Source organism: Taudactylus pleione, unplaced genomic scaffold (genome assembly GCF_031769625.1).
Source record: "Taudactylus pleione unplaced genomic scaffold, aTauple2 ptg000074l, whole genome shotgun sequence".
Classification (NCBI taxonomy): domain Eukaryota; kingdom Metazoa; phylum Chordata; class Amphibia; order Anura; family Myobatrachidae; genus Taudactylus; species Taudactylus pleione.
The window spans coordinates 365,705-380,557 of record NW_028284476.1 but is presented as its reverse complement, the minus strand read 5'-3'; the positions used below and the strand labels follow the sequence as shown (position 1 = coordinate 380,557).

Sequence of the window (14,853 nt, the reverse complement as noted above, 5' to 3'; positions counted from 1 at the left end):
CTGTTTAACTAATTATGAGAGAACTATATAAACGAAAGGGAAGCTGGGATTGATTTGTCAATTACTTTATTACATCCATATTAGTACAATAAGATTATAAATGGATAAGCGCTCTACTAGTAGAAATGTTTTGTTATTTAGTTTGGGGAATTGGGTTTATTAGAATCATATTTAAAAGAGGTTTTTTATATATGTTCCATACTCCAATAAGATTTGGGAGGAAGTGATGTCACATCTTTAAGGGTTTATAAGGATGAACAGTGAAGGGTTGTTCATTGTGGCAGTGGGATTGAGAGGAAGAAGGACCTAAAAAGTAAGTGGTGCATTGATTAACTAAAGGAATGTTCCAGTTATGTTCTGGGTTGGAATTTTATTTTATTTTTGTGATAGAATTTATATAGCCTTATTGTTTAAGATAAATGTAAGAGAAACACTATAAGTGAGTTTATGTGATTTAATTATGCTTATTTGCACTTAGTAATAATTATTTAAATTATGGGAGCTTTGATTAATGTATGATATAGATCAAAGTATCCAAACAACTGATGTTATTTGTGTAAAGTTTGAAAATAAGTAATTATTAGAGGGCTATTATTTATTTAGTGATAATAATGAGAAAGTATAAGGTTATTGAGACATATAATTAAGAATTTATACCGTTTAATATCTACAGGTGTTGTATAACCTAATGTTGATGATCTAAAGATCTGATTTATCTCAATATGTACAACGAGTGTGAGGTATGTAATTCAAGTTTAAAATTGATGAAAGATGAATATGTTGTTAAGTTACAATAATGAACTGATGGAACCTATATTTTAATTCCAAATAGGTTAATTATTGATTCCAAGAGCCGTTCTGATCACTGTCATACTATATCCTTAAATATATGTACTTCGAGGTACGTTTCCTGTGATATGAACTTTTTATGTGTATTTAGTTTTTTGTTTTTTTTTTGTACCAGAAACACCCAATATATTCGTCTAAATATGTATTTTATAGATCTACCCCCGATGAAGTCTTGACGTAAGACGAAACGCGTAGGATTTACACTAATGGTGGACATTATGTTATAAACCTTCATTCATTTGTAAGGTGTGGAAAATCTATTTTTATCTGTATAAAAGATGTTGATGTATTAACATATTTATACATTTATCTATCTGAATTTGCGAATTTTTTAATAAAGATTGTTTTACATTGTATTAATGTTGGCCTTTGGGCCTATCTTGGGTGTTTTTCTGGTATGAGGGTATCTTATAGAACCTCAAGAAGGACGTTAAAACAAGTTTTGTCATATGAACTCTCCGATCAGCTCTGAAAAGCGAGCACGAAAGTTGTTATCTACATTCACAAAACAGAAATAACTGGAGCCTATAAACCCTGAAGGGATTGTTATTTACGAAGAATATAAGAATTGTCTGTATTATTAAGTGTGTTGTAGCGCCCTTGAAGTAATTGTTTTGTATGTATATATATATATATATATATATATACAGAGAGGCTCTGAGAGTGTGGTGCTGGCACTGCCTGCACTAAATGAGTGACCACCAAACAGGCCAGGAACCAGCACCCAGGAGGGACTCCCACCTGCATATTTTACTTACATTACTATTGGAACTGCCGATGGCCGTGGCGCCGCCCGCATTCTCCGAGTCCTCAAGTCCGGGACTCCTCTTCAACTCTGGCCACAGGTATCCAGGCTGGCCAGCCCCAGCCTTTTTTGTGCGCTGTGAGTGCGACGTGACTTCATGTCGCCTTGCCAACCTCCCCATAGATACCGAGGGAGCCGGAGCCACGATGCGGCTCCAGCCAACCTCTAGTAATAGAATGGCAGGCAGCTGTGTCAGTGACACAGTCTGCCATCTACCAGCCTGACAAGCGTGTCGCTGGCCGCAGCCAGGGTCAGGACACCCTCCTGTATGTGGCGCCCTACTCGGCTGCGTAACCAGCGTATGGGTAGAACCGGCCCTGACTGTAGTCTCCGCTGTAAGTCACATTATGCCACACTGTACAACCCTCAGTATATAACATTATGCCACGCTGTAGTGCCCCCAGTAGGTCACATTATGCGACACTGTAGTGCCCCCAACAGGTCACATTATGCCATGCTGTACAGCCCCCAGTAGGTCACATTATGCCACACTGTACAACCCTTAGTATCAACCCAGTGTCACCGCCTGCCTCTGCGTCCCCTGGCCTCGTCCCTCCCTCCAGAGACAGACACAACCAGTGCCTGCCCGCCTGTTGCGCCGGATACGCGGCCGAGCTACCACCGCCAATGTCCCGCTAATGCCGTCAGTTCCTTCCCACGCTGTGCAGGACCGGGCAGGTAAGTTTTCTACTGACGGGGAGAGAATGGGGCTGTGCTGTGACTGGGGTCTATTTACTAAGCAGTGTTAGGAGACAGTGAAAAGTGATAAGGTGCCAGCCAATCAGCTCCCAACTGTAATTTTTCAGACACAGTTTGTGGGATGGCCTTTTAGGAGCTGATTGGCTGGTACCTTATCACTTTTCACTCTGTCTCCTAACACTGCTTAGTAAATAGACCCCAATGATTATGTGCTGTGCTTTTGTGTCTGACCCTGTAATAGCCGAGACCGGGACTGCCGTGCAGGGGCGGGCTGGGCTGGGGGAGCAGCGTGCTATGTGCTCCAAGGGCTGCACTTGGAAACTGTTTGGCCGGTATTAAATCAGCCTAATAGATGCAGCTATGCCGAGGCCGCCATGGGGATCCCAACGCCGGAAGACCTGCAACAGAAGATCTTGACGGAGTATTTTTACTATTACTAAGCCAACCCCCCCCTAACCCCAACCCTCCCTTAGGGGTGCCTAACCCTAACCCCCCCTGTAAGTGCCTAAAACTAACCCTCCCTTCCACGCAACCTAAACCTCCTGGGGAGGTGCCTAACCCTAAGTCCCCCTCCGGGAGCCCCTAACCTATGCGGCTGTCCACGCGCTGCCACCTGGTTTACCTTCGTTCGGTATGCCGGGCGTCGGGCTCCCGGCGTAGGGATAATGATAGGCGTCGGGATTTTGACGCATGTCATTAATCCCCTGCCGGTATTAGACAGTCGGGAAGACGGCGGTCGGCATTTCGACCGTCGGCTTCCTGACTGCATCCACCACCATGAAGGGGGAGCAGAAGATACTGGGGCCAATTAGGAGCATTGCTGAGCAGATAGGAGTGGAGGCGGAGGAGGCGGAGCCGAGCTGTCCTGACCTGAGTCAGTGTGACTGAGTGTAATGCCGGCGGCTGGGGGGGAGAGCACAGCGGTGGGACTCAGGAGATGATGCCCTTATAGCTTGGCGTTGTAGAGAGCTGCATACCTGGCGTAATCGGCCGGCCGGCCTTGGTTAGGTGTCACTGGGGGAAGTTTAGGGTTAGACACCCCCCCGGGAGGGTTAGGTTTAGAGTGTGGGAAGGGGGGGGTTAGGCATCACCAGGGGGAGGTTAGGGTTAGGCACCAACGGGGGGAGGTTACGGTTAGGCACCACTAATGGAGGATTAGGGGGGAGGAGAGGTGAAGGTTAGGGTACTTGCAAGCCCCAGTTGGGATCCTGACAGTTCGGGCTTCCAGTGTTGGTATTTAGTACACCGGCAATACATCCGGCGGCATTACATACCGATTCCGGCTGTAGTCCCATCTGCCCCATTGTTAATCTGACCCTGACTAATGCAATGGTCCTGCTTTACGTTTTTCTCTGCTCTTTGATAAATAGACCCTAAATACTGAGCTTTTCCCCACTGACTGATCCACCTTCACTCAAACAATGACCCCAAGCTGGTCCTGAACTATTTGGTGCCCTATTCCAGATTTTAGCTGGTGCCCCTAAAGTTACAAGGCTAGGATGGTGCCCCTTAAGTTACAAGGCTAGGCTGGTGCCCCTTAAGTTACAAGGCTAGGCTGTTGCCCCTTAAGTTACAGGGCCAATTGTAAAGTGCAATAGACTAGGCTGGCGCTATATACTGTAGGTAGATGTTAATAAATAAATAAATTATATCACATAGTATAGTAATACCGATAGCTAGATATCACCTTCAATAAATCTGTTATTAGATAATGTCATTCCCCAAAATAGCGTCTCTGTACTGTAGGTAAATCAATTCTCACAGCATTGCTGGTAAGGTCACCTTTACCCTCAGAATGCATAGGGTCACTGGGAACCTGACTTTATTATCACTCAATAGCTAATCCCTAACATTCCAATGAGATCTACTAGCCGCACTGGAATTTAAGCCTGTGACATATCAGAACCTCACATCTGGTCTGGACAGTATATTATGTAGAACATTCACTAGACTTCTATACTGCCTCACCATGTGACATGCTATACTTTTATAAAGTTTTCCTCTCACTTTTACCTCAGAATAAAAGTACAGACCGAATTATTGTATCCTAACTCACCTTTACTACATAGTGTATGCCCATAACAATGAATCCTATGAAGCATTAAAGACATTAGATTTGCAATGAGGTGCTGTCTTTTTTTAAAGGCTCTTACCGGATCACCTCGTAGTCCTTGGTCTCCTCTTTCTCCTTTTTGTCCCTTCAGACCTTTGTCTCCCTGCAGGATACAGATAACATCAACTGGGCAATCCACAGAAACATGGGCCTGTTGGTCTATATGAAGGGGCCTACAGGACCATATGGTCAAATTCAGTAGGGTGTAATATAAGTGCTTGTTCTATTTTTTTATCTGAGACAGTCAACTAATTGAAACAGTCTCATACTGTAATGTAAGGAGCACAAAGCAGGAGTGTATGGGCTACAGAGAAGGGACTCGTGCGTGTTTTATACTGTGTCATGTTCTGCGTTATGAGTGTTACATTAGAGGAGGTGTCACACAGTATCCAATATACTATTTCTTAAAAAATTAGCAGCAAATCTACTAACCCGTGGTCCTGCGCTGCCTCTATCCCCGGCAGATCCAGGGCCACCTCTTTTGCCCTAAAAAGGAAATTAAATATTTCATTTAACAAAGTCTCAAACACACAAATAGTTTTTTTTAGTACATTATTCACTTGAAATACACATATTTGTTTTAGGCAATAAGGATATCGTGTTACTTTAGAGTGCCTATCCACTAGAAGACAGGCAAAAGACTGCACGATTACGACACTGTAATTGTGCAGTTGTTTGTCAGTCTGTAATCGAGCAGCCATTGAGTGTAGGTAGTACAATCAATCATCTGCAAACATGCTGAACCTGACGTTATCGTCAGGTTGACCAGCATGTTTGCACGATGATAGATGTCTAAAAGATCAATTTTTTAAACAATCTGCAAATGATTTTCAAACGATTATCGATTATTGAAAGATATCGTTATCGTTCAATCGCTCATTTTAATCGTCTAATGGATAGACACCTTAAAACATTGGAATTGGCCTGCTTCTTTTTACAGCCGTTAAAGTGCACACGTAGTGTCAGACACCAACACTAAGGCGCAATGCGTTCTCTTCTTTGCTGCTCTTTTCCTTAGAATAATTTGCTTGCGTAACTCTCCTATAGGTTTTAGTGTACTCAAGGCCTCTTTCAGCATTGCACGTAATCTGTGCATGCTCAGGACCCGTTTCCTGGCCTCTTTCCTTTATCTTTGACGGCCGGCTTGCGTGACCCCAGAATTACTCAGTTGGCCGTGGATCACGCAAATGATCAGATGCTGCGTCCAATGACGCAGCTCGGATCATTAGTACATGCAGGAGGCATGACGCTTCCTGCTGCATTACCATATTAGCAAGGATGGAATTACAAAGCTGCTTGTGTGCGACTTTGCCATTCCGTCCTTTGCAGAATCACCCCCACAGTCAGTAAACATTGCGTTTGTCTTTAATTCAAGTGTCATATATACAGATTTTAAATTGTTAAATACATAAAAATATTGGTCAGTGCCACTTTTGTGGTTCTGCCAACATCAAGGCCTTTTGGTTTGTTAATACGCCATGCCCAGCTTGGAGGGTAAGGCTTATTCACCAAGCAAAAGGGTTCATGTATCATCCCCATTTGTAAATTACACCCGCATCTTGCAAGCTTACAGTTTTTACTATTTTGCCAACAATGTTGGAGGGCAACTGCAATTAAATCTTATACAAGGCACCCAATTGGCCAGATTCTCCCGTCATTCTCAGCAAATAATTGCCCAATAAGAGGGTATTTTACTAAAATAACAGAAACCTGTATTGGAGCTTTTTAGATAACTTACTTCTTCTCCATCAATTCCATCCAGGCCAATTTCTCCTACTTCCCCCTGCAGAGAATGTATATATTAAAATAATATTGTACATTTCGTGTATACCTAACAACACCATCACTATTGGGAAGCATAGAATAACATTTACAACATTTACAAAGCAATATACTTAACTGACATTTATAGACATGGGGCATATTTATCAATTTGTCAGTTTTCTCGGCGTGAAAAACCCCACCTCTCTGGTGAAGTAGCTTTACTTTCGGCAGTCGACGACTCGACGTAACGCTCAATGGGAAATCCGCCGACCATCTTTTTTACCCAGTATGCATGAGCCGAACAGTTTGCATAGACACATTAAACAAAAGCAGTACCTTGCTGGAGAAATCCTGCAATAATACGGCTTTATAGTTTATAGTAAGCACAGAGAAACATTGATAAATCCATTTTCTGTTGAAAAGGCCAGAAAAAGGGGTTATTGCTGGTTGATAAATAGACCTCATGGACTTGTTTTTGTATTTATTTAATCTAATATAAGAACTTGTGGAAGCACAGAATGAAGTGCTAAGATTAGGAATCTGGCACTGGGATATGAAAAATCTTTCACTGTCATTGTCTATTTGGCAGTGCTTAAAGCCAGACAGACAACTTCTCCTTTAAAGGCAAATTCCAAAATGATAAAAAAAAATGTAGTTATGGAATTAATCAGGTTAGAGAGAATGAAGGGTCCCTAGATTTTGTTTAACGGATCTCAGCTGGAGATGCTCTCTTTCACTAAGATGGCCATGTTTAGCGTTGGGATAAGGAGGATGGGCTCTATAGAAGGCACAAACCCAGTTTTAATTGTTAAGTGTCAACTTGTTACAACTTACAACCAAGCTGGAGAGTGGATTTTCAGACAGATCAGGAGATCTGCCAGATCAACATAGATCACAAACACTACACATTTTGTTGTGTTTCACACAAAAATTGGTATTTTTTTTTTTAGTCTGACTACTTGCACCCCGGTTTTAAATAATAAAAAATTAGATGTCAGAGAGGAAAGTTTGGGGGCATGAGATAATTCCTAAAGAAAGGCCAACTGAGATAACAAGAACAGAGTGTAATGCTACATAATTACACATATTAAGTAGGTGGTGTTGGATGGTTGAAATTGGTTCACAGATAGGTGTGTGGGGAACCATCAGTCTCTCCCATGTGTTATTAGGGTTGAATTCTGTGTGTTATTAGGGTTGAATTCTGTGGTTCCATTCATCTCATGGGTCTGAGTCAGAATTCACATTTATTTTCAAACTATTTTCACAGAAATCTCCCTATTTAGCCTTAAAAAATTAATAAATAAAAAATATATACCGTAATGTAAAATATTAGTTTTCAGCTGTCACAATTTCTTGTTCAGGGAAAACTCAAAATGCTTCAAAAAAAGTTTTGTGCATTCAGACTAAAAACAAGTACATTTTTCAATTTCATTACAGACAGGCCCGCCGATGGATAGCCTCTGCAAAAGCGATGTGCGCCCTGGGTATGACTGCGCCATCTTGACGGGTGTGGTTACCTCTCCCAAGCAAATTTTAAATTTACTTCCGAGAGTAGGTTTGGCACCACGCTGGCATTTGAGGAACCTTAGGAATGTAACAATGTGTACTTTATTGTTTGACGGCAAATAGCTGGTTAGAGTATCATTAATAACTGATAACTACAGACTAATATACCTTTTAGATATCAGAGATCTATCAACCTGGTAATTTCCCGGGTCCCTACCCAACCCTGGTAAAGAGCAGGGTCAGGGACCCAGGACTTCGTCCCGGGTTCTTTGCATTTGTAAGCGTGAAAGGTGTATTAGGGGCATTTTGCAGGCATTGTCAAATTTCTGTTGAGCCTTCCTGATGGTTTAAAGGAGCAATCATTTAAAAGGCAGGTTGGTTTTTGCCTTTTAAATGATTGTCCCTTTAAACCATCCGCCAGACTTGATGGAAACTCGCAGATGCCTGCAAGTCGCAGGCTATTACATTTGCCCCTAAGGGTTATATTTATTAAATAACAAAGATCCTAGGTGTCCTCATTGGCGATAGGTTTCATTAGTATAACATCAACCAATATATGAAAAGGGTTGATGTCAGCTAAGGCTTCCGTGTGCTAATGCACATAGAAGCCTATTTAAAAAGCATTATGATGGAATAATAATAATAATAATAATAATAAATGTAATTATTTTTTTATTTAATTATATTTTATTTAGGAAAGTTTGTGTTAACCTGTGTATTATATTATAAGTAATACTTTATCCCTTACTGTAGATTGCTATGGATATTAAAAACCACCCGATACTTCGCCTACAGGCTCGTGCCTTTGTCTGATCACAGATCACCATGGTGACTTCTAATATCCATCTTATTTACACTAATAGGTTTTATTATCCCACATATGTTATCGCAGTATGTAAATATCGCTCTGTACAGAGAACTAGATGACAACTTTGGACTATTAAATAAGGATATACGGTTAATGAAATTGGGTCAGACAGGCTATAATAGATTAGACGTATGTCAATTGGAATAACGTAAGTTCCAGAGGCAACGGAATCATTGGCAACCAGACGCCAGTTGTCGGTACAGGGGCTTCAAGTGGGGTGGGGGAGCTAAAAGAACACTGGGGCGCCAGCATCTTTGTACAGTTCAGTCTGTGTATATATAGCCCTGTAAATGGCTGCGCCATACAGGCAGCAAGGCCATTTACCCCTTCTGCACTGTGTCGATGTCCCACCACCTCCTGGACTTCTGGTGGATCTTGGGATGGAGGGCTGGGGCGAAAGTGGGGAGTGAGCTCTGTGCCGAGGCTCTTCTCCTGGTCATTTTTAACAGTTTTCTTTTTTTCTTTTGCAATCCTGCTAGTTTATTCATTCTTCAACACATATACATTTGCAGACATCAGAGCTACTGCAGTGAGCTAGCATTGATGCTGCAATGCCTGGTTTGCGCAATAGAGATATATCAATTGACAATCAGTTTTGAATTCTTGAAGCTCATCGGTAACAACTCATTTGTGATCAAAAAGCTATTTTGACTGTTAGCCAAATATGTTTTCAGCTATGAGAGGACATGTGTTATGTAACACGGGCCGCTAAAGGGGGAGAGTAATGTTATTTGGAGTTTCTTACCTTTTCTCCAGAGTATCCACGTGAACCCTAAAAGATAGAAAAATACAATCCTTTGTAATAAAACTGGAAACAAAAGCTAAAGATATCGCCGATAACGTAGGCATTATGTGCTGACTCATCACCAGAAGAAAGAAATCATCTCACCTTGATTCCTCGTGGACCTGGACATCCCTGAAAACCTTGCGTTCCATTCACACCAAGAGGACCGCGTTCGCCCTATGAAATAATACACAATATTTGTAGCGTCCATCGGATTAAACAGATTTAGATTTCATCGAGGCATCTGAGACAGAATGGTTTTTACATGAGACAGAACTTCCATATTATTGCCTACTTTTGAAAATGGAAACAGGTAGATGTACAGTACGGTACTGAACATGAAAATACAACAGATAAGAAACTGCTAATGGTTGAGGTGGAGAAACGCGTAAGGTTGAACTGACTCTATAATTCTGCTGACAAAGATATCTATTAAGTCTGCTTATTGGAGATGCTGGTTGGTAACTATAAAGACCTGGATTTCTGTTGCATTTCCAGACGGTGTAATGGTTAGCGTTACTGCCTCACAGTGCTAAGGTCGTGGGTTCGATTCCAGCTACAGCCCTAACTGTGTGGAGTTTGTATATTCTCCCTGTGCTTGCGTGGGTTTCCTCCGGGTACTCCGGTTTCCTCCCACACTCCAAAAATATACTGGTAGGTTAATTGGCTCCCAACAAAAATTAACCCTAATACATGTGTGTGCACATGTATTAGGGAATATAGACTGTAAGCTCCACTGGGGCAGGGACCGATGTGAATGGACAAATATTATCTGTAAAGCGCTATGGAATATGTGCGCGCTATATAAATAACTGGTAATAAATAAATAAAAATAATGAATTAAACTGTGTCGATTTTAGCCAAATTGTTACAAAGTGCCTCAGCATTTTATTGAGCTGATATGTATATGGTTGTATTGGTGATTTCACCATATGTGAGAGTGTTAGTATTGTACGTTATTCTTGTAGTACTGCACTATATTATAGGTATTAACGTGTTACTTTTTATGAATACTGTGGCAGGTTTGCAATATTTTGCGCTACATAAGCTAGGTCTATGTTTGTATGATCTTTGAGGCAATCAATATATCTTATTTAAGGAGCATCATTCCGTGTTGTTTACTTTTCAGTTGTGTCTGACAGTCTTTGCTGGGTTTTCCAACAGTTATAGAAAAGTCAGTCTTCCAAAATGGAAATAAGTAGATGCACTAAACATATAATGACATGTAATAGATAAGCCAGCAACACTTACTGGTCCTCCTTCCTCTCCTGGGAAGCCTTGGTGTCCTTTCAGACCGGGTTTACCCTGCAAGAAATAAGCAGAGATGTTAAATCAGCACGGTTTCAATACAAAAATAGTGTCCATACACTAACAGACACCAACATTTATGCTACACTGCACCAGGTAGCTTTAGATTAGTTTGTAGAAGAGACCAGCTGAAGGCCTGGTGCTGACAGCTACTGAATGGTCGTCCACAAGAAGAAGCTAGAATACAAAATGCGCCCCCTTTGGTGAATGTTACTTTGTAGTTACAGTCAGGGAACAGGATTCTATGTAATTGGACCACACGTATATTTCCCTTCCAGACATGTGTTTCTGGATGACACCATGGACCCTTATCACAGTTTCAGTGACCTCGCACCATCTTTTTGATGCAGGTCTGGTGTATCTGTCTATTATATTAATCACAGTGTTCTTCATTAGATTGCAGAACAAGACATATATTTACTAACATCATTTCGGAGAGGACAGGTCCTATGTGTTATATAATTACGTCTTAGAATAGTTCATCGTTATGATTATGCCTGCTGCACCTTTGTATGTGCAGGTTCATAGGTTTGTGTTTGTTGTGAGACACTTAGCGGAATATTTACTAAAGTGCAGGTCTACAAAGTGGAAATTTTGCCCATAGCAACCAAATCAGATTCTACTTATCATGTATCTAGTACCTTCCAGAAAATTATAGCTAGAATCTGATTGGTTGCTATGGGCAACAACTCCACTTTTGTAGACCCGCACTTTAGTAAGTGTGCCCATTAGACAAAGAGACATCTTGGAGTTGTTTCTAGCAGTTAAAAGAGAACAATTAGTCTATTGTACTGAGGATTAAGATGTGGTTAGCATCCTGCCTGTCAGATTACCGACAGATTGCTGAGTTAAGTATTAAGGTGGGTACATACTGTAGCGATATATCTGCAGATGATGGTCGTTCATATACACTGACCGGCCATCATCTGCATGCTGCAGCATGTCGGGCCGGCCTGGGGGCGGGTAGGGGGCGTGACCTAATTGTGAAACTCGTGGCCACGTCCCCTTCGGAAAAAAGAGAAAAGCATTTGCAGCGCTGCGCACTGGGGAGGGGGGCGCTGTGTGCCTCTCAGCACAGCGCACAGCCAATGGGTGGTGCGATCCACATGATCGCTCCCCCCCTTTGGCATAGGAGACTCTCCGACTGCTGTGACCTAAGAGGGATGGGGAGCAGTGCCGGACCCTGGCCATTAGTACCCGCTCGCGGCTCCCCCCTCCTCTCGGCGTCCCTGTGTATGGGCGATCGGCTGAACGTCCGTACACACTTGTCGATGGACATTATGTCTGCAGACATATCTGTTCATCGGCTGTGCAGCACAGCCAATGCAATATGTCTGTGAACTACGTCATTCACAGACATATCGTTTGTACACACTGGCCGACGGGAGCACGATATATTGGCCGATCATTTGTACCCAGCATTAGGGTTAGGGGGAGGGTTAGGGTTAGGCTTCTGGGTGGGTGGGTTAGGGGTAGGGGTTTTTTTTAGGGTGAGGGTTTTTATACTTACCTAAATCTGTCGGGATTGGGATTGTCGTGAATGATGCCGCTGTTGGTGTTCTGACTGTCGGGATCGCGTACCCAACCCCTGAAGAATACACAGGGATAGGATCACACTTGCCTACTTTTACATTCTCCCTTCTGGGAGAGTGCAACTGATCACTGACGGGGTCATGGACGGGCGCTTCTCATCATTAGGCCTTTTGCGGCATAATGCCTTCAATAGCAAGTCTATGAGGAGGGCCCAAAATTCACGTCATTATTCTCCCTGTCCTGACCATTTCGATAGGACATGGGGGGGGGGGTTACTTAATCTTCTTGAAGTCCGGGGGGGTCTCCCTGAAAATTCGTCATTCTGCCAAACTTTTGCAGTTATTAGTTTAATAAAAAAAAATATTTATATTGTATATTCAAAACATTCACAGTAAAAGTATATATACCCCCTTCCTCATCTATATATCAATAATATCGCCTGGACCAATAAATTAACCTGAATCAGAACAAAGACAGCAGGGAAGAGATAAAAGAGTGAGTGTGGGGAGTGTATCACGCATCGCATTTGAACGCGATACATCACGCCACTTACCGCGTACATAGTGGCATTAATAACACGGCTATGCATGTATAATTGTGATTACAATTGCAAAGGACAGCTCTTCCCAAAAGATCTGTCCTTTACAAAGAGAGGACTTTGTGACCTGGTAGTCCTTCTGCACTTGCGCGGCTAACGGACAGCGCATGCTCGAGCCACGGGGGACACTGGGAAGGATTCTATTGGACCCCTCTGGGGGGAAGTCTGCGGATAGAAGTCCATAGGCTTCTATTAAGTATCATCATCTATCTACCTATCGGGTGCAAACTCTGTAAAGTTTTGCTTTCTGGAGCTTTGTACATGTGGGAAATGTAGTCAAACCTCAGAAAACTGGAGTTTTCGGGGTTTTGACCGCATTTTAGCGTTAGTACATCCCTCCCTAGGAGAGGGACAGGGCGGGGGAGAGAGAGAGGAAAGAGAGATGGGGCAAGAAGGAGAGAGATAGATGGGGGAACTACACTAATTACAGAGAATGATGGAAAATGAAGAATTATACTCATGGAACTAAGTATATGTAAGGTTCTAATCCTTGGGTCCTAGGACCTGATTCGGAGCTGCACGCAATGCTGATATTCACGTAGCACGTTGGTAATGCTTGTGCACGAAAATACCTAAAAACTTCTACGGCGCATGCGTGACACAGAGCATACGCACAACGACGCAGTTGTGCTCGCGAAGCGCGGTATCAGAATTGTCTTGAAAAAGTGATGGGCGTTCCTGGGTGGTCACTGTGAGGTGGCTTAGCGCAGGCACGGAGATGGACCGTCTTATGGGCGTCTTATGGGAGCGTCGCCGCCTGACAATGAAAGTGGTTGAGAACACAAAAGCCCATATGCCGAAGGAGAAGCGGGGGTAGGGGGTGTGCAGGTTTCTATGGGGCAACCGATGGTGGCGACTAAACTCGCACCAATCGGTATTACAGCGTATACGGACGCTGACAGTGGGTGTCTCAGTCTTTGCACATTCGGGAAGGGAAGGTCTTTGTATCGGCATTTGCATAAAGCCGCAGACAGGCGACCGCCAATAGACGCTTCTGTGTTCTGAATCATGCCCCTAAGGAGAATAAACATTCATCTCTTTTTTTTTCTTGTCTACCATACACTATAGTACATACATCATGATATACTGTTTTGTATATCATACATCTGGTATTATACGTCTGTCCCTACCTAGTTTTTAAACACTTAATAAACTAATATTATAAAAAAAATTTATAAACAAATGAAAGTTTTTAGACTTTATCTTGATTTGTAATTTTTGTTTTTGCAAAGTCAGCGTAGCCGCGGCAACAGTCTGCTAGGTCACGCCGATAACCGAGAAGCATCGATGTAGATAAATCCCAAACCATGTCACTCATTACCTTTGATCCAATGACGCCTATATGTCCAATGTCACCTCTCTGTCCGGAGCACTTGCAAGGAACTCCGCAGCATCCTTTCTCAGCAATGTTCTCCTGCGATCAAGACATAAAATTGCATGTGATCCAATCAGCCACCAAGTCCATTACGAATGATGTCCTCATATGACAAATGTTGGCATAATAGAATGCTATCATGTCGTCTACTCAGGAAATGTCTTACAGATACAATCCAATGTGGATGACACTGCTGTAGTACACATGTAGCGAATATATATATATATATATATATATATATATGGTATACATCTTGAATATACTGATAAGAGATCCGGTACTGTCTTCGGCTGGCCAAAATATTTAGTTCTCATTGAACTTTTTCCCAAAGACTAAGCACCATTGATTTACCAGTTCTTCAATGATCTCGTAGTTCAGGTCTCTTCGGTTCAATCTCAGTGGGTTTTTGTAGGTGAATCCTCTGCCAAATTCTAGCAGCATCACTTGATCAAACTTGGGGACATTTTCCATTCCCACAAAAAGCAGGGCCCTCACTCCTGTGGAAGAGATATATATTGTATAAACATTTATATACAGGAGTAGCATGGCGCAGGCTGGAAAAGGCCAGAAAGCAGCATTTATTCTCAGCCCACTGCCCAGTATCATCTATGTACTGTTCCCATTCCTATCGCGCATCTGGAAACCTTATCA

The 14,853-nt window shown here is 42.4% G+C and overlaps 1 protein-coding gene across 1 annotated transcript in view; it reads right to left on the bottom strand.

Moving 5' to 3' along the window:
* COL6A3 (collagen type VI alpha 3 chain) overlaps positions 1 to 14,853 on the bottom strand; it is a 107,597-nt gene that overhangs the window by 58,787 nt on the left and 33,957 nt on the right. Inside the window, exons 13-20 of the mRNA XM_088467745.1 lie at positions 14,554 to 14,699; positions 14,149 to 14,241; positions 10,640 to 10,693; positions 9,494 to 9,565; positions 9,350 to 9,376; positions 6,205 to 6,249; positions 4,899 to 4,952; positions 4,507 to 4,569 (exon numbers count right to left, since the gene is read on the bottom strand). Of these exons, the coding sequence (XP_088323871.1) occupies positions 4,507 to 4,569; positions 4,899 to 4,952; positions 6,205 to 6,249; positions 9,350 to 9,376; positions 9,494 to 9,565; positions 10,640 to 10,693; positions 14,149 to 14,241; positions 14,554 to 14,699 (554 nt within the window). The remainder of the gene's footprint in view (positions 1 to 4,506; positions 4,570 to 4,898; positions 4,953 to 6,204; positions 6,250 to 9,349; positions 9,377 to 9,493; positions 9,566 to 10,639; positions 10,694 to 14,148; positions 14,242 to 14,553; positions 14,700 to 14,853) is intronic.